At 49.8% G+C, this 18,635-nt stretch overlaps 1 protein-coding gene across 2 annotated transcripts in view; it reads right to left on the reverse strand.

The window, feature by feature from the left end:
- The window catches only part of RGS9 (regulator of G protein signaling 9), a 31,139-nt gene extending 18,697 nt beyond the window's left edge, over positions 1-12,442 (reverse strand). For both annotated transcript variants that reach the window (XM_074922292.1, XM_074922293.1), the window contains exons 1-7: positions 12,279-12,442; positions 5,795-5,891; positions 3,077-3,127; positions 2,800-2,906; positions 1,988-2,039; positions 879-937; positions 407-483 (exon numbers count right to left, since the gene is read on the reverse strand). In XM_074922292.1, coding sequence (XP_074778393.1) covers positions 407-483; positions 879-937; positions 1,988-2,039; positions 2,800-2,906; positions 3,077-3,127; positions 5,795-5,891; positions 12,279-12,341 — 506 coding nt within the window. In that variant the 5' untranslated portion in view covers positions 12,342-12,442. The remainder of the gene's footprint in view (positions 1-406; positions 484-878; positions 938-1,987; positions 2,040-2,799; positions 2,907-3,076; positions 3,128-5,794; positions 5,892-12,278) is intronic.
- Positions 12,443-18,635: the final 6,193 nt, after the last annotated feature.

An 18,635-nucleotide genomic window follows, 5' to 3' on the forward strand; every position in this document is an offset into this window, starting at 1 on the left:
GAGGCAGGCGTAGGTGTCGGCAGGAAAGGCACCCACCCCCACCTGTGCTCTCGCAAACCGCAGCGATTCCACGGCTTTGGCAGGCAAATGCCAGGTGGGGAGAGGAACACAGGCACAGCGGGTGAGGGTGAGGCTTTGGAAGCGGGCGCCCAGTCATCAGAAAACCTCCGAAATCTTTCACTCACAAAGTACGAAGTGAACAAAGTGTCCTTGTTAAACGGAGGAACCTCGAGCTGATAGGAAAAACAGGTTTGTTTCACAACCTTGGGGGGCACTCGCAAGTTATTTTAAAGCTGCAGCTTATGTTTTTACACTGTAATTTTAACTGTGCACCAAAACAGTGAAGCTCTGCCTCTCCGTACCCTCCCCAACGATGCAGCAAATAAGAGAACATAAATCAACTCACTTATACTGCTCTTTGGCCTGCATAATAACAAAATCCCACTTGTAGTTTATTTTTTGATTGAGCATGTTGTAATGTTCCTGGAATAAAAATAAAAAAAGCAGTTAGTGTGAAAATTCTGGACAAGGAGCTCCCATGCTAGGGTTTTCTTGACTCTCCATCCCTCAACTAGGCCAGGTTGGCAAGTGAGCCAAGAAATCTGGATTGTTCTGAACGTAACTACATGAATTGCAACATGTTCAAAAATACCACTGCAAGGAGAGCAATTATCCCTGCTAAAATTATCATTGACTTCAGAGTATTTTCCCGTACTGGCCACTTTTTCACTTCCAAAATTTCAGCTTTTGACACTGCTGGAGTAACACCTCATGCAACTGAAGAGGCGATTTTTTGCTCCATTCCATTCATTAGCAACAAAGGGCTAAAGCTATAGCAAACAAGGGGCTTGCAGTGGACAAGTACAACATCTCCTTACCTTCTCATATTCTTCTAAAATCCCTTTCCTCTTAATGTTCTTCTTTGCTAGGTAAATTGCTATGGAGGGAGAAGCAAATAAGCAGTCAGTTACACTTAGACCAACATGTCCAAGAATAATTAAAAATTCACCCACATGACAAACACAGGAATTTTTGTTTGTCACAATATCTCCCCAGGCATGAGCCCCAAGCTCACTGAAAAAAAATGAACTTGGTGCTTTCACTCTGTCACCGATGGTCCAGGAGCCAGTGCCCAGGCTGGGAGCAGCCACACAGAATGGGCAGTGTGTGCCTCCTGCCAGCAGTCCCTCCTCCTGCGGGGACTCAGCCAGGGTTTCATGGCTCAAAGGACACTGGAACAAACCTTTAAGATGTTGAGGTTCCTCAGAGTTTGACCTCCAAGTTTTCCGAACACAGGCCAGTGTTTTGCACCAAGTTCTATTAAAAACATTCCAATCTAAAATGGGATTTTTAATTTCCCCAGAAGATCTACAGCATAATGTAGACAAAAGCCACAGAGGACAACCTTGGTATAAACAAATCAATCTGTGAACTGCACAGTCCACAGCAGCAAACCAAGCTGATCAGCCCAAGCTTCATGACCAGCCCTATAACAAAAAGCATTATAAAGGCAACGGAAGATTGGTATGGAAGTGCCATCAGGAGACATTGGAAGCCACTTCCATTATATAAAGAAAGAACCATCTCTGAATGCAGGGCTTGATCCATATCTACAGGAAGACAGTCTTGGGCTCAGATCCAGGAACACACTTAACTACTCAGGGAAATCTAACCTTGTGTTTAAAGTCTTCCCTACCCCGAGAGCATTTCACATGTGTTCCAGTCTGATGGCTCTTACTGCAGCGTAAGAGGAGCTTAAGCACTTTATCTCATCAAGGCCACCACAAGGTGGTCACATCCAGAGCACTCCCTCAGTTCCGCATTACTGAGAATGATTCATAAAACAGTATGAAAGAAAACGCAAGGGCTGGTTATCGCACGTGGACACACAGCACAAAAAGATGAACAGCAAACGTGGTGCAGGACAAACACATGGGCTTGCACTACACCTAAACACATACTAAACACATACAATGCTATCGCTTACCATAGTCTGTGTCATCAGCAGGCCAGCTCTGCGCCGGCCAGAAATAGGGGGTCTGCAGGAAAGCAAGCCTTTGGTTAGTGCAGAGTACCCTGAACTCGTGCCGAGAGGCACACGACATCACCCACACCAGAGGGCGAGGAAAGTTCCCTGCTATACGCAGAGCCTCGGCCGCCCCGCTGCGTGTCCGCTCGCAGGGTGGTGCGGGCCAGCTGCAGCAGGAGGAGGGAGGTCACAGACTGCCAACGCCAAATCCACTCCTGCTCTGCAATGGGTCAACGGGGGCAACCTCTCACTCCTGCCTGAGCCTTCGGACTGATGCTGGAGCCTGATCTGGCACCACGTGGGAACCAGACTCCCGATTCAAAGTACCAACAAAGGTGCCCTAGTTTCCCATCGTAGTGGAAACAGTCCATGAACCTTGATAAGATCCTGTTATTACTGTGTTTTTCCTATATGCATCATTCGCTCTCCCCAGATCATTCTATTTTCAAGCAGCAATACCATTTGCTGCTTTAAGACCTGGAAGGGGACACGCGTTTGGAAGAAAGCACAGCTATTTTGGAGTTGAACAAGTACGCTGATTTAGTTGAAGGAAGTATCACAGTTTCCCTGTAAACTGTAATCTGACACATGGAACCAAGGGAACCGGCCTGGGGTTTCTCTGTGGATCCCTTCCTCCTGCACACAGAACAACCAGCACAGCTACACAGCGTGGCCTCACGACTACAGCTCCCGGGGAACTGTCCCAGCTGCCTGTTTTTAAAACTAGTGCTGAACTCGCTCGCAATGGCTTTAGAAAAGGTGGGACTCACTTGAAACCTGTACAGGCTGCCGTCTGTCTTAAGGGTGAGATTCTTTGGCTCCAGAAGAGGGTAGATGTACCCATATTTGACAAACAGGTCCCCCAGGTGGAGTGCCTCTGAAAATGGAGAAAGCAGACATTTTGATTGCACAGAAACACCGCGCTGGAATTTAAAAGCGAGCTGCTACTCAGGAGAGGAGAATTCATCTAAGAGGTTTTGTCTATGGAGACCTTAAAGTTTTACAACTTGAAGTTGAAAAAGCCTCACTTTTTACATTTCTACCCACCTTCCTCAGTGATCTGCAAGCGTTGGAGAATCCACTGGAATATATCATTACCTGTAAAGCAAAGAAAATGTCAGGTGCTTAAAATTGGGAGCGTGCCAAAATTCATGGGTGAAAACGAGACCTCTCCAGTCCTCAGCCCTCACTGTGCTCTGGATCCCACCGAGTGCTCAGACCCCTTTTTGCAAACGTGTTTTCCAATGCACCATACAAGAGGAGATAAAACCCACTGTTGGTCTCTCACTGGCCATGCTGTCATTCAGGCTTTCTCCTGACCAAGCAGGCACCAGTCCCTGGGAGAGGGAGCCTGAGCCCGGCAGTGACCTCAGGATGGCACAGCGTGAGGGTGCAGAACCACACGTGGTCTGAGCAACACTTAAACCCTCATCACTGGCTTAGAAAGGATTTAAGCAATGCCAACAGCTTCCACACCCAGGGAAGGTGAAGTGCCCCTTGTTTTGCACCGTCTTGTCCTGACAGATCCACTGCAAAGTGTCTCCAGATTCAGAGAGCACGGTCCTGTCTCAGTTTTAGTAAGAGACCAGGGTCTGGTCCTCTTGAGTCCTTCAAGACATGACTTTCAGCGCAGAAGGGATGTCTGAGGCTCAGACCCAAGCCGTAGTGGTAACAGGACAGATCAAAGGGAAGCAAGATTTCTGCATTCATAAACACTTCACCTCTCCCAGTTCTTCTGTTGGAGTGTGACGAGTCACGGCCACAGTCAGCATACACCTCCAGCAGTTTTAGTTTTCTGTTCTGGGGGCAAATTTCATGAACCTCCTTCCATCTAAACAGGGCAAAACCGCCCTCATTCCCTGAGCGGTTATTGGTCTTTTCCTCCAAATGTCCCCTAGGATTGCAGGTGGAGGTGTTGACCTTTCTTGACATTGCAGTGATGACTTAACTTTCTAATAGGGGCTCAGAGCTCTTATCCTACCGCCTGCTTCCTGAAATAGATGAAATTAAAGGATTATCTCATCACTCATTTCTAGACAGCTCTCTCTGTAAGCATTTTCCCCAAAGGTGCACATTTAACGTGGAGGTTTATTTGCCTTTTCTGTTGTAAGCCATTTTACTGACACTGAATTTAACCAGTTAGCTTCCTGCATGTGAAGAGCCAAGCTCTCTTCAGTGGATCTGTGTCCACTGCTCTAACGTCTTCACCATTCCCTCACTAAACACAAATCAGTCTCTTTTGCAACACCCAGAAGCCAACCAGTATATATGCAACTTGCACAGCACTAAAAATATGTTTATAGAGTGATGACCACCATGCAAGGAAACCGGAACTCACTTGCCTATCGGAAGTCAACTAGAATTTATGACTTAACAAGAGGGAACTTGTAGCAATCCTGGTTAAGGAACCAGCACAAGGCAGACAGCACGCAAAGAGGATGAGCATCAACGGGCATCTTCCCTCCACATCATCTAACCATGGAATTTTAGGAAGTGGTATTTTACATTGGTCAGACATTAAGAGAAGTACTTGTTCCCCCTGCACTTAATCTAGGTGGCATGTCATCTTCAGCACAGAGGAATCTTTTCTGCAGCCCTGCCTTGATTATTCACTAAGAACTAAGGGAGGCAAGGCCAGCTCCTTTGCCGATGCAGAGCACTCCACCCAACTCAGCTGCGTAACAGCAATGTAAGCCAGGGTATGGTTTGTGCTGTAATACATGGAGGGTGCTGCTGAGAACAAGCTTCAGATGTTGTCCAAGTTCTCCTTTACTCTTTCACTGACCGACTGTACCCATGGGCAAGTGACTTCATCTCAGTGCCTCTGCTTCCTCATTTAACAAAAAAAAAAATTGGGGCAAACAACACCCAGGGCCTACTGGGCTTTGCAAATACAGTGGGGAAAAATTAATTTCTTTGGCTAAACTGTCTCCTGAGTTGCCTAGAGCAAGCTCACTGGTTTCAGTAAGAGTTTTTGTTCTAAATTTCAAAGTGCTGCAGAAAGACCAAAGCAGGAAGAGGAAACTATTCACAGCACACGTGAATATTTATAGTGGAGGATCCCTCCCAAGAGCTTTTGCAGAGGCTTGGAGAACAGGGAAGTAGAGGTACTGAGAGTGCCCTGTGAAAGGAGCTAGCAGGCACAAAGGAGACAACAAGAAGAGCTGCCTGTAATGCCATCCATGACACAGCACAGCTCCCATCTGTTTCTTCTTCAGCCTGCTTGAAGGAGGAAAAGCTGTCATGTAGAGGCAGAGAAGTGGGTTGAATATTTTGTTCCTTTCCTGCATACTGAAGAAAAATTATTATTAGCAGAAAACATTAAAAAGGAAAGAAGAATAATTGTTTACTGCTCATTTCTGAAGTACCATCTTTCAGTCTGACTCCAGGCTGCCTATTTTAATTGGATTTCGATATTTATCTTTACTTGTGATCCAGTGTTACTGGGAATATGACAGGTCTGGAGGCCGAAGCACCTACTCACCAAGAGGAAACAAGGTCCCTTGAGTTAAACTCACACGAGACAGCTAAAAGAATGTGATTATCAATCTTTTTGTATCTCTGATTCAAACAGCTGGGAGTGAGATGAGTGAGGAGATAAAGGGAGCAGGTACGCCTCAAAGGATGTACAGCAAATATTTACTGGGAACACAGGCTCCAGTATGCAGCCAGATAGCGGTAACCCTGGGGTGGCCACAGGGTCCACACACAGCTTTTCTCTGATGAACTTCCTGGCCTGGTCCCTGCCCCCGGCGAAGCTCCTACCTGCCACAGCATGCGGGATGTTCGTGATCAGCACCCTCTGCGTCTGCGTCTTGATGCCTGTGTCTGGATTCTGCATCTCCATCATAAGCGCTTCGATCTGCAAAGCACGGCGGGGATGGGGTGTGTTACAGAGGCGGACAGGAGGGAGCCCCAGGACCGCTGTAGCTCTGCGCAGCGTCCCAGGTGGGTGAGCAGGGACACGCCACAGGAAGGGATACAGTGGCCACAGTCCTCTGCAAACCTCCCCTTGCCACTAGAGATGCCACCTCCAAACCATGTCAGCTCTCACACTGACTCACAGTGTCACTCCCTCCTACAGAAGACACACACGTATGGCCAGCGTTAGCAGACAAGGGACAGGATGTAACCACTCCATGGGAGTTAAGCTAAAAAGAAAAAATATTAAAAAAAAAATCTCTGCTATCCATAAATGTTCTTCTCTGGCTTAGTGGGCTATTTGCTGGGGCAATAAGAAAGAAAAAAGGGGAGGAAATAAAATCTGTGCTTCTATTGCACAAATAATCCATCTGTGCATGGACTTGTAGATATTGCACCAAGAAAATAAGCAATATTTTGGCTGGGGACCAAACAGCAAAGGTTCTGTTTCTGGTCTGCAGATAATAACCAGACAAGACTTTAGAAGAGCAACAGGAAAAGCACACCGCTTTGCTCCGGGGCTGAGCAAGAAACTCAAACCCAGGGGAGATGAGAACGGCCTGTCCTTTGAGAAAGCACCGCCACCATCCGAGCCAAGGCTTTGAAAAGCTGGCCAAGGACTGATTACAGCGGGGACCAGAATTTACATGTGGAAAAGCAGACTGCAAACACTGAAACAGAGCCCAGCCCGGAGGAAGGAGGGGTACAAGGGACTCCCCGGCCGTTCCTGTGGCCGGCTGCACCCACCCACCCTGGGTCTTAGCCCCGTCTGTGGGCAGCAAGGCTCAGTCCCTCCGAGGACGGGCACAGACACCATCGGAGCAACTCACCCTCCTATCTGGCAGCATCTCCCGCCTTTGATTCCCGAGGGATGCTGCTGATGACTTGTTTTTAACAGATCCTGTTACAGAGGATGAAGCTCACCCTCAGGGCCAGTATTCTTTTATTTCTGGTTCCCATTTTTTTTTTTTTTTTAAAGACAAAAATTTTTAAAGGTATTTTCCTCCTCTTATTTTTGACTTCCTACTAGCACCATCCCAAAAGCGCAAGAACCTCCTTCTTGCCCTTGGGAACTTCCACTCAGACGGGTGGAGTTGGGGCACACTCCTCATCTCCTCATTTTAGATTATCTGGCTTTGTGGAAGATGCTCTTCTTTTTGTCTTCTGCTTCCAGAGATACTAAATCAAAACTGGTCCAACAGGACCAATTTGGTCTCTCCACACATTCATTCTGGGCAAGGCTGTAGTTTTTTAATTAGGATTAGAGGATTTAACGAGCACAACTTGATGACACTCATGCATAATGAAGAGTATTGTCTTCACAGGCACCACAGTGACTTTGGTCCTAAACCTTGCCAAGTGCAGTGAGGATTTAAGCCTGTAGTGACAGGACGCACTCTGGGTTTGACAGTAAAAAATGGATTTTCAACTGGTTTTAAAGCCAGCGTTAAATTAATACTAAAACAGAGAAGCCTGGTAATATTTCACGCAAATATTTGTATAAATATAGAAAATATTTTAAAATAGCAAAACTGGACCCAAAGCCATGGAATATGAAGATTATTTTTTTTTAAGACCTTTTAACTGAACCCCCAATTTTGGCCTCAGCAAGTTCAAGGTTGAGCATGGAGAGATGCCCATGTAGCTGTGTGAGAGGAGGTGAGGCAGGACGGTCCAGCAGGCAGGGCAGTAATTTAGAAAACTCAGATTCAGTTCCCTCTAAGCAATGACGGGTATCCTGGGGAAGAGGCTCACCCCGTAAGGGATGTCCCCTCCGCAGACAGCACTGGGGGATACTGGGGGTAGATGCAGCACTGCTCCTCACCGCTGTGCCGTGACCTCGGGGCAGGTCCCACCAGGCTCAGGCAGGATTTGTCCCCTGCAAGCAGCACAGCACAGCCTGCCCCAGCATGGGGCTGACATTTGCTCCCTGGTGGGTTCCAGAGATGGATCTTTACCAGCCGAGAGCGAGGAATTGGCTCCCACACAGCCTCCCAGCACAGCATGTTCCCTTTCTTCAATCAGCAAAAAGCTCCAGACTCCTGTCGCATTCATACCCCAGCGGGCTCCCTCTTGTCATTGGAGAAATAATATATATTAAAAAGAAACAAGTGAAATGAGCCAGGGAGCTGCTGTTGGGGGGTGCCTGCCGCTCCGGCTGCAAACCATACACTTTGCTGATCAAAACTCAGCCCGTCTCCTCCTTTTCTCCTAAGGGAACACTGCTGATTAGGGGTTGCTGGTGATTAGGAGTTGCTACCAGCACCAGCCTGTTGGGGAGAGGCCAGGAGGGCTGGTTAAAATACAGTGGGAACACTTGCTTACTTTGCTAACGGCTCTAGCCCATTTTGTCACGCTTTCAGCCAGGAAAAGTGCTGTCTGGTTTCAATTTTGTAGAGCCAAAAGCCACTTCCTGATGCTGGTTGATGTGTGGAAATGCACGCAGAGGTAAATACCATCAAGGAGAACTGTTAAAGGAGCCAGGCTCTGGGGTGAGCTCACCTCAAGCCACCACCAGCCTCACTGAGGTCGCCCTTCACATCAACCAGAATCTCTACGTGGACATGGCCTCACCCAAAAGCCACAGAGGAGACAACAGGAAAACTGTCTGCCCTCCCCCATCTGCTTGCAAAAAGTCACCGGGTTCACTGAGTGCAAAGTCAAACTCAAACTCACAAATGATAAGAAAAGGCATCGCTGCATTTCCAGAGCATGTGGGAAGCCCTGGGGAGGGTCCTCTCTGCAAATGCTCAGCGACTGATGGGGTGCCCATGGTTCTGGAGGAGGTGGATGGATCCAGCACAGCTGCTCTCCCACAGGAGGGAGAAGTGGGTGCACTGATGGAGTGCTTGGGTGAACTACCCTGGGTGCGTTTCCCATCCTTCTTTCTCTGAGCTTTACCCTCTTGGCACCCGCCAGCTCCCAAAGGTCAGGGCACCCACACTGCCGAAGCCTCGGGCTCCAGGTGCTGACACTCTGACATGCAACAGCAAAACACTTCCAAGGTGAGGAGTTCAGCACCTCACAGCGTCAACCCAGACAGAGGCATCTTTGCTTTAGATGTAAGAAAGACACATTTTCCCAGCAGGCTCCAGCTCACAGCCAAGTACCCACTCCTGGTGCTATAATTAAATAACTGCTGCTTTCTCCATCATATTTGCCCGGTTCTAGCCCCTCTCTGTACTGCCTGCAAAGATCATCCCTCCCTGCTCTGATTTCCAAGGTAGCAGTACAGTCTTTCATCACAACTCCAGCCTCAGAAAGCTAATTCAATTGTTTTCTAGGTCTACAACTAACAATCCTGCTTTCCACATTCATGGCTGTCAGAATAAAGAAATAATAATAATAAAAAAAAAAATTGTTAATCACCTAAAACTTTCTGCTTTTCCTTAATTAGAGCTGAAAGGAGGACACCTGTTCTCACCCAGTGCAAAGTGATCCCACATCCAAAGAAAGTGAATCTGTGAGTAGGGAAGGCAGGGCTGTAGCTGGCTCTCTCCACACGCTCCTTCTTCCCTCCCTGCGCTGCCACCACTCCGGCCAAGCCTCCCACTTAAACCCACGTGGCAACAAAACCAAACAGAATCACGGTCCCACCAGGCCAAGCGCATCACCTCTCAGCAGGGCTGAGAGCACGGCACGCTCGGTGCGATGCTCTGCAGAAACGTGCAGCACTGGCATCTCCCCCACTGGTATGTGGAAAGGGAGGATGGGATGAGGCTAAGCTTGGCCTAAGGCTCAGCTTCAGCCATGTCCAGGACCTTACTTGAACAGAAAGCAGGAGTCTGATGGATAGCTCCTTCCAGCAAAACCACAGTTCAGGTGCTTGCACACCTTGGGTGATGCCCAGGTAGATGAGGCCCAGCAGCTGCGGGAGGGCTGAAGCCCAGAAATTCAAAGCCAGGATGGAGAAGCCCCCAGCCACGCTGCAGACCCCAGGCTGGTCCCTCCGAAGTTGTAGTGCTGCCGTGGGAGAAGCCATCGGGGACCAGAATAAAGAGGAGGCAGAGGAAAAAGGCAAGCGGCATCCATCAGCCCTACCCACGAGGTATGAGTCACAACGCAGCTCATGTAGCACAGCAAGGAAAAATACACAGCCCAGCAGCGGCTGGAGAGCACAGCCCTGCCCGGCACGGCCTCCTGCTTCACCAGCTGATGCCAACAGAGGCCAGACTGGCTGCTGGGGCAGGCACAGGCACCAAGAGCTTGGGCTGATTCAAGCTCTCCCAACATCTGGCCAAGCGCACACAGCCAAAACGCACTTCAGAGGCTTCCTCCCTGTCCCGACAGACTTTTGTGCCAATATTCTTCCTACCAAGATGGTTTAGGAGGGGGAGAAAAAAAATAGAATAAAACCACCTGAGCATTAGTCATGAGTATTTCATGGACTAGCAGACATTGCAGGGCCTTGGAGGGGGCTCTCCGATTCCCCCATGGTCCGGCCATGAAGACCAAGCTCTACATCCAGCCCGAGTCGTGCAGAGCAGCCTCACAGCAAGTACATGGCACTGCCCTCCGCCCTCAGAGCAGCCCCTTTCCTCTCCCTCTGCCCGATGGCAGGATTGCTGCCTGCCGGAGAACCGGCGCACTGAGATGCACCACAGCTGCAGAGGCATCCCAGGGCCAGCAGCCTGACAGCACGGCTGGAATCCCTCTGTGCAGCTGGAGCAAACCCATGGTTACAGCCCATGTGCCAGCTGGTGGCAAAGCTTGAGCACAGGCTTAAGCAATTAAGAAAGCTTCTCTCTAGGATCTTAGCTCCTCGCAGCTCGAAGCCTGCAAGGTGCTCGCTGGACGTGTGTCAAGCATCCTCAGCTCCCACCACAGGCAACCAGTGAAGGTGCTGAGTATTTCAGGGCAGCTCTGAGGACACAACCATCCCACACTGTCATGTAACAGCCGAGGCTCCAAACCCAGCTTCCCCGGGGTCTGGAAAGAACAGAGGAGGAAGGAAAGTGGAGACAAGAGCCAAAGCCTTTATGTGGGAGCTTCCTTTCCTAGTGCTAACAGGTCTTAGACTTGCAAAGCACTAGAACTACTCAAACCCTCTCGCTGCTCAGGGTGTGAGTAGCACATGCTTTGTGGCAGCAGTTTGCTGTATTTTAACAAATCTTCCCACCTGAGGAACAGGGAGCACTTTGCAAAGACTGCTGTGCTCCTACCGTGCGGCTAAAGCCCAGCTGCTGGAAGTTGTTTTCTCAAAGCACACAGCCTCTCCTCTGCACCCCCGCACACAACTCCACGGAGTATTACTCAGTGCAGAATTTGGCCCAGCATTATTTCCTTTGGCAGGCTCCCCAGACACATTTACCTTGAAAGACACAGCACCAAAGGATACACTTTCTTTACTTCCCCTAGCATAGAAAGTACAGTGCCTCTATTGCCAGGCTCATACCTTAGCACCGAACAGCCCCAAATTTCCCCCCTTTTCCCCCCAGAATCCTCCTCAGGTCGTGGGCGTTGCAGGAGAGCTAACTATGACTTGAACAGCAACTGGCTGGCTGTACTTGTCACTGGAAATTCAGTTAATTCCAAGCAACAGGATAAGCCACACACAGGAGAGGTGGGTGTGAGAAAAGCTAGCTTAACACTCTGATACTCAGATACCAGCTATACTAAAACTGGCTACACTTTTGAATGAATGCTACAGAAAAAAAAAAAAAAAAAACACGGAATGCTTTACAAAATTACGCATCACATCCAGGAGCGTAGGCATAAATCTTCCCACTCTTTCAAGTGTTTCTGGTCACAAATACGCTTGTTTCTGAAAAAGTGGAAGGAGGCAGAGAGCAGGCGGTTGGCCACGACACATCCTCTGGAAGTGGGCATCAGGTGGAAGCCCTGGGACTGCAGACACTGGACCGACTGTGGCCCAGAGCTGAACTGAGTGGCCCGGCACTGCGGTGATGGGTTTTCCCCTGGGAAATTAACACTGGTTTGAGGGTCTTTGGGGAAAAAGATGGGAGAAGGGGAAAATGTGTCAGGAGAATAATTCAGCTGCGGTTAAGCTACAAAAATAAACAAAATTACAGTTTTATTTCCACCGTGACTTCAGCACACGTTGCCCCTCAGCCTGAACTCCAGCCGGGTGGGATCCACGGGGCTCCACAACAGGCCATGGCCCAAACCCCCGGGGCTGGGGCTGTCACCCCTCGGACCCCACACACCCAGAGGGGCCCCGGGGAGCCGTGAGCGGGCAGGATGCTATGAACACAGATCCCCCCTCCCGGAGCACCGGTCAGCGCTGCCCCGGGCACCGCATCGCCGTGCCCGCCGGTCCTGATGCCCATAACGGGGCGGTTGTTCCCCGGCGCTGTTTAACCCTCACCTTTTTCAGGAAGGCCATCCGCGGCCGGTGGCGCTGCCCCTGGTCGAGCCGTGTGACGGTCATGGTGCCGGGCCGGTGGGAGCTGAGGGAGGGGAGCTGAGGGAGCGGCGCTCAGGGCGCGGAGCGGAGCGGCCCGGCCCGGGCGCACCTGCCTGCAGCCGCCCGCCGCCGCCTCCTCCTCTCCCGGCCGGGGGCGGCGCCAGCGCTGCGCGCCGCAGCCAATCAGCAGCCGCCGCTCCGCGCTCATTTACATGACGGGAACAAGAACCCGCCGCCGCGGGGCGCTAGTGGGAGCCCGCCCGGGCGGCGGCGGGGGCGGGGCCGTGGGCGGGGAGTGGGCGGGGAGTGGGCGGGGCGAGGCGGGGCTGGGGAGGGGGTCGGTGGGGGCGCGGGATCATTCTGGAAGGTGCTGGACGCCCGTGTGAGCCGAGCTGGAACGGTCCTTTACTAAAGGAGGGTGTTTGCACAGCGTCAGGGAGGGGGAGGCAGGAGCTGGCAAAGCCCCCACGCGCGGCTGGTTCCCCCGGAGAGGGGAGAATCCCTCCGCAAAACTCCCGGTGTGGGGCCGCCGTAGAAGGGCCCCAAAGCCCAGGCGGCTGTGACGGAGCGTCGTGGGTGTGCAGGGGCTTCAGGCGTCAGCGGCTCCCTGCACGCCACCGGCCTGGGGCAGCCCGCTCAGCGGAGCCAGCCGGGTGGTTTTAGGGGGGTCGGTGGCTTGGCCACGTGAGGAAATTGTGAGTAACGGTCACCGGAGGAAGAGCACGGGGTTCCAGGGTGCTTCCTCACCATGGAGCTGTGTCATGCCAGTGGGTGAGGGGAACAGTAACCAACTGGCAGCACTGGAAACCAAGAGCTGAGTACTTCTGGTTTCTTCAGAAAAAGGTGGAATTTCCTCCGGCGGGCCTCCTCACGCGGAATCTCAATGCGCTTGGAGTCGTATGAGGCTTTCCCAGGAATTCCTGCCAGCCACACCGCACACCTCCCCGTGAACACCCGGAGAACACGCTCCCACCTCGGTACCGAGCCGGCGCTCGCACCGCGCTCTCGCCAAGCGGGTCCCCCCAGCGCTGCCGGCGTGCTCCCACGCGTCCCAGGGATACGGGCGCATTTGTACCTCACCCATAGCTGTTTCTCGGGGCAGCGCCTTCCCCACCACGGCGTTTGTGACGGTTCTGACCTTACGGTTTTTGGTTTGCACACTTGAGGAAAACGCTTTGGCTCTGAACTTGGAGCAGAGTGCTTTTTCCATTCACAGTTATACCCTGAAGGCACCGGCTGCTTTCCCAGTGGCTTTGCTGCCCTCACAGAAGAGTTTTATCTTTATCTCTGCTCTTTCGCACTATCTGTGCAAGCCAGTCCTTTGGAATGCCTTTCTCCTGTGCCTGCTCAGAGTCATTCCCATGTGAAATCCCCCCATGAGTCACAGCAGCTGCTGGATCAGGCAATCCTTATTTTCCAGAAGGCTTTTCCACCCTCCTCTGCTCTGTGCTGCTAGGTGATTTAACGATTATGAGTAACCTCTGTCATTCCACATGCTAGTATCAAAGTTGTCATACCTCATGCTTCAAGGCATCATCTGACAGCCAAAAGGAGCAGGAGGAGAGTTCCTCACACTTTTGCAGTGTCTCATAATTCAAGTGTTGAGGTGCAGTTTGGTTCTTCGAAACCACGCTCAGATCTCAGTGTCCCTGTGAAACAGCAAAAGTGACAGAAACTCTAGTAGCACGGACTGTCCTGGAGGCAAACAGCAGGAAAGAGGGAATTCAGAATGGAGACAGAGGAAGCAAGGGAAGGACAGTGAAGGCATGCAGGTATTCTGAGAATGCTAGCTAACTGAAGTGGATCCATCTCTGAGAGAGACAGACACTGGCAAGAGAATGGGATCTCTATGCATGTAAGTAATTCTTTGGGACATAATATCAGAGAAAACAGCACACAAAAAGATGTAGCTCAGTTTTTTGGTTTGGTAGGCCAACTGGGAAAGCTTGTTATAAACTACAAATTGTTCTGTTTTCCTTCCCTCTCCTGGGTGGTGGAAGGACCCAGAAGTGAGATGCAAACACTGGCCTAAGTAAAGGATCAGTCGCCACCAACTGCATGTGCCCCACATTCTTAGAGGAATAAAAATGGTCATTTCACCCCAAAATACTGACTTTAAAATTTCCACTGACGAATACAGGTGTCTTAATCATCAGAAACATTTGACACCTGCGTCTGCAAATGAATTCAGAAAGAATAAAATTTCCTTGCAGCCAGGAAAAATAACTCTTAAGAGCTCAAGCTGAGGCGTGAGCTCTTCAACCTTGATGAGCACCAAAGCTCCCAGCAATTTTAAATCCTGCTGATGCACCACAGACACCCCTTTGTAGATCAGGTGTGGATTTGTCCCATTTCTAGTCTTCTCTGACAAGCTGAAATAAAGCCTATGGATATTTCTTTCTCCATTACAAAGCTACTTTCTGTCTTTGCTACAAAAGATGTCCACTGTAAATTCAGCTTTGTTAACACCTGTAAATGACCCAAACCACCAAACACAAGATCGGAGATGAACCCACCACATTTCACCCAGGTGAACTACCCCGGCAGTTAACGCGCTGCAGCAGATCTGCCACGTGAAGCACAAGGCACTGAAATCAGATTATACAAGCTTGTAAAGGGCAGACACTCCTCGGCCTCTAATCACAAAACCCGCACTTGTGGAGGGCAAACAATTCTACAGTCCCTGACACAGCCTGGCCATTTTATGTGTGAATTTGTGGGTCAAGAAAGCTTGAACAGCAGGGGAGAGCGGCAGAGAGCACCAGCAGCAGCTGAGCAGCCTCCCTGCTGATTTCTGGATACAGAAGTTAGTCCAGGCCTTTTTGCACCCTCAGATAATGAAGAAAGATGTTTCCTGGGGAGTCCTCTTTACCTCCCAGTTCCTGCTTTCTACAGTCAATCCAGTGCTATTTATGTAACCGCAAGTTCACATGGATGTTCGTACCCTGCCCAGGAGGTAGGCTATAGTGAAAATACACTCATGGTCAACACGTCACAGGGCAACGGTGCACACCCGCGTGTTCTCCAGAGCCCACACATCCCTCTCAGCCTGCACCCGAGACCACAGAGCGTGTCCTGGCCAGAGAAAGGTCTGGTGAGAGTTGAATTTTGTCCCTCTGTTCTCCTTGTGAAACCCCCGTAAACCGTGGTCGTTCTCAACAGAACCGCTGACGATTCTCAGCAGTTTCTCTTGTGGAAAGCACTGCAGAGGGAATCCCCCCTTTTTTTAAAGATCACATTTCCTACGTGGTTGCCCCTTCTTCACACATCAGAAGTTGAATCATGCAACACGAAAGGCATGTGGTGAGTAAACTACCTTTCTATCTAAGGAAACCGGGGACGGCCCTGAGGGGAAGGAAGGGGTAACGTAAGTGAAGCAGTGAGAATGGTACTGTGAGTGTGGCAAGCAGAGGCTGAATTTCAGTATGCAGTTCCTTCTAGGAAGATTTCAAAGAAGTTTACAAAAAGACCCCAAAAACCAGTAAACTGTGGCATAGAGACATGACTTAATCTCAGGTCTCCCAGCAAGGCACTAGTTAAAGCGCTATCTCCAGAGTCCATTGTCCTGTCTGGAAGGACACCAGCACTCAAAAAGAGAATCTTCCTTAGGGGCCACATGGGAAAATCTGTGAGCACAAATGAGCAGCATTTGCTTCCCGTCACTCCTGGACTTTCCAGGGACAGGAAAGCTAAGGAAAGAAGTGGCAAAGAGGAAGGAAAAAAGCAAAAGAGAGAAGGACCTGACACACCCTGCCTTAGAGCCTGGCTGCTGGGGCGAGAGGATGCAGCTGGGTTAACACCTGACCCAGGACTGAGCTATTTGGCTTCCCCTTCTGAGCTGGATGACGCTGAGGCACTTTGGTGTCCTCTCCAGGGAGCACGGTCATCCCCAGCACAGGAACAGTCCTTCCCACTCTGCAGCACACTGAGAGCCATGCTCCTGTGCCAGGAGATTGGGAATGGTGTACCGGGGAGGGTTTGGAGGCCTTGCCAGCTGCTGGGAATGTGAAGGGTAGAGGAGGTAGGGCAGCGCTGGGAGGAGGCCAGGAACTACCCAAGACTTAGGTGACTTGGGCAGCTGGATATGTGGAATGACAGTATTTGAGAAGGAGGGGAGAAATTTGAGAGAGCAGGGTGGCAGCAGGTAGGAGTGGCACGGACCTGTGCCGAGAGGGACAGCAGGAAGGAGACGCCCGGAGCAGGGCAGCTGGAGGGAGAGGCCAGAGCAGAGGGAGGCTTTAGCAAAGTTACTGGGAACTAGGTGAGTTCTTGGGGGAGAGCGAAGTGAAAGGAGGAAAAAGGAAAAGGGCAAAACTGAGGCTACCAGGGAGGATCAACAAGAGATAAAAGCTGCCTTGAAAAGAAGCTGAGGTAGCCCCTAAGAGACACCTTCTTGTCCTGAAGCAATTCTGGCCTCTAGTGAGGGATGTCCCAGGTTAGGAAGGTGACACTGCTGCTGGCAGACACCAGAAAACACCTTTTACTCCTCATTCATTCATTCACTCACTCATTCATTCTTTCATCTTTGTGGTTGCAGCCCAGGTTTTAGGCACATCTTGCTGCTGGCCTGTAAGGCAAGAACTCCTTATGCCACCCTTGCACAGGCTTGGCTGTTGGTTATCATCTCTGCTGCACGACTATGGTTTTTCTTAATTTGCTTCTACTGCTTACAGCATTTTCTTTTGTTTTGGTTATACTTCACTGGTAGGTGTTAATTAACTTCTCAAAAAGTAGGCAACCAATATTGTTTCTACATTTTGTTCTTGGTGTCCTTGTTTTTAACTTCCTCCTTCACTAAGAGGCAATAAATGTTCATTTTCCCTTAGCACGAAAGCATATTAAATTTTTTTGAAGGAGAGCACAAGTGCTGTTGCCAGTTTCACTTTGCAGACAAGAAGCGCAAAGGCAGAAACTTTGGTAGGATTTTCATTCACTGAAAACTACTTAACTCCAAGAGGAATTATAGAAACTCAGGAGTCCTCTGCATTTCTGAAGGTGCGATGAGAGCTGTGTCAAGCCAGCAACGATCACTTAGTTTTCAAACTTGGCCTAGAGCTCAGGAATGACTGGCTTCCACATCTGTACCAAGACCACCAGGATGTGCTTCTTGGATGACTATATTATTTTTATACCACATCCTGCTCTCCTGTGAGAAATGCTTTTTTTGGGGGGGGAAGGGGGTAAGGCCATATAGAATAATTCATGTGGAATTTATCTTCGTGCGGGGCCATCCTCTAAGGTGTGAACACTGATACTCATCACAGGTTTTGAAGAAGGTCCTTCCAGTTGAGGCAAAGTGACATTTCCTTGTGCTAAACTCATCTCAGTTTCCTTACTCATTTTTTCCTTTTTCTAACAATATTATTATTAGAAAAAAAGCAGAAAAACATTGAGAGAAAAAGTCAGTGGTTATCAAAGTTAAAGAGATGTAAGGAGAAACAAATGTTTAATGTTATCTTTGCATATGTAATTGCATGTATGTGATTTCTGCACTTAAATAGCCACGTCAGGGAAGTGTGACATGGACACACGAGCTTGCAGCTGAGCTACACCCCACATACATGTGTGCCCACGTTTGTCATCTGTGTTTTATCTCTGTCCTTGACACCTACAGAACATACATAAGTGTGTCAGTGAGCAGGCACGAGACCACAGCCCTGCTGATCTGACCAACACCTTGTACATAAAACTTCTCTGAGTAGTTTTGAAAAGTTGTATCAATAACCAAACTAATACAGAAGGTTACTCAATCTTTTTGCCTTTCATCTAATGGACCACACCTTAAGGCAATGTATTTCTGTGTAGGCAGTGGAGTTTTATCACTGTTATCACTACGCTGGTGTAACAGAACTTTAACTAAAGCGAATTTTTTGCACAAATGACAGAACACTTGTGCTCAGGAATGGGTCACACAAAGAGTGGGATTTTTAATCCTTTATGTCTCTCAGCTTATTATTTGCTCTGCCGATCACACGAAGGGTTGCCAAATTTTAGGAAAATTTTACTATTAAGCACTTAAAAATATTGCTTTTGTTTCTTTTAACTTAGTAACGGGTAATAAGTTCCACTTGCTTTCTATCACCCTGCCTGAATACAGCCCCCGCGTGAGGCCCGGGACCGGTGTCAGCCTGGTGCCGTACCCCCGCAGTCCCTCTTCTCAGAGGAGCACAGAGGAAGTACGTGCCAAGTTGTTCAAAGCGCTTTAACGAAACTATTTTCTCCTTCTACCGAGAACAAAAACTGCTTAGCTGGCAAGCTCCATCCTGCCCCCCTGACCGAGGGCTGACCTCCCCCGGCCGCTCGCCTGTCAGCTTCCCG

Source organism: Athene noctua, chromosome 18 (genome assembly GCF_965140245.1).
Source record: "Athene noctua chromosome 18, bAthNoc1.hap1.1, whole genome shotgun sequence".
NCBI classification, from domain to species: Eukaryota; Metazoa; Chordata; class Aves; order Strigiformes; family Strigidae; genus Athene; species Athene noctua.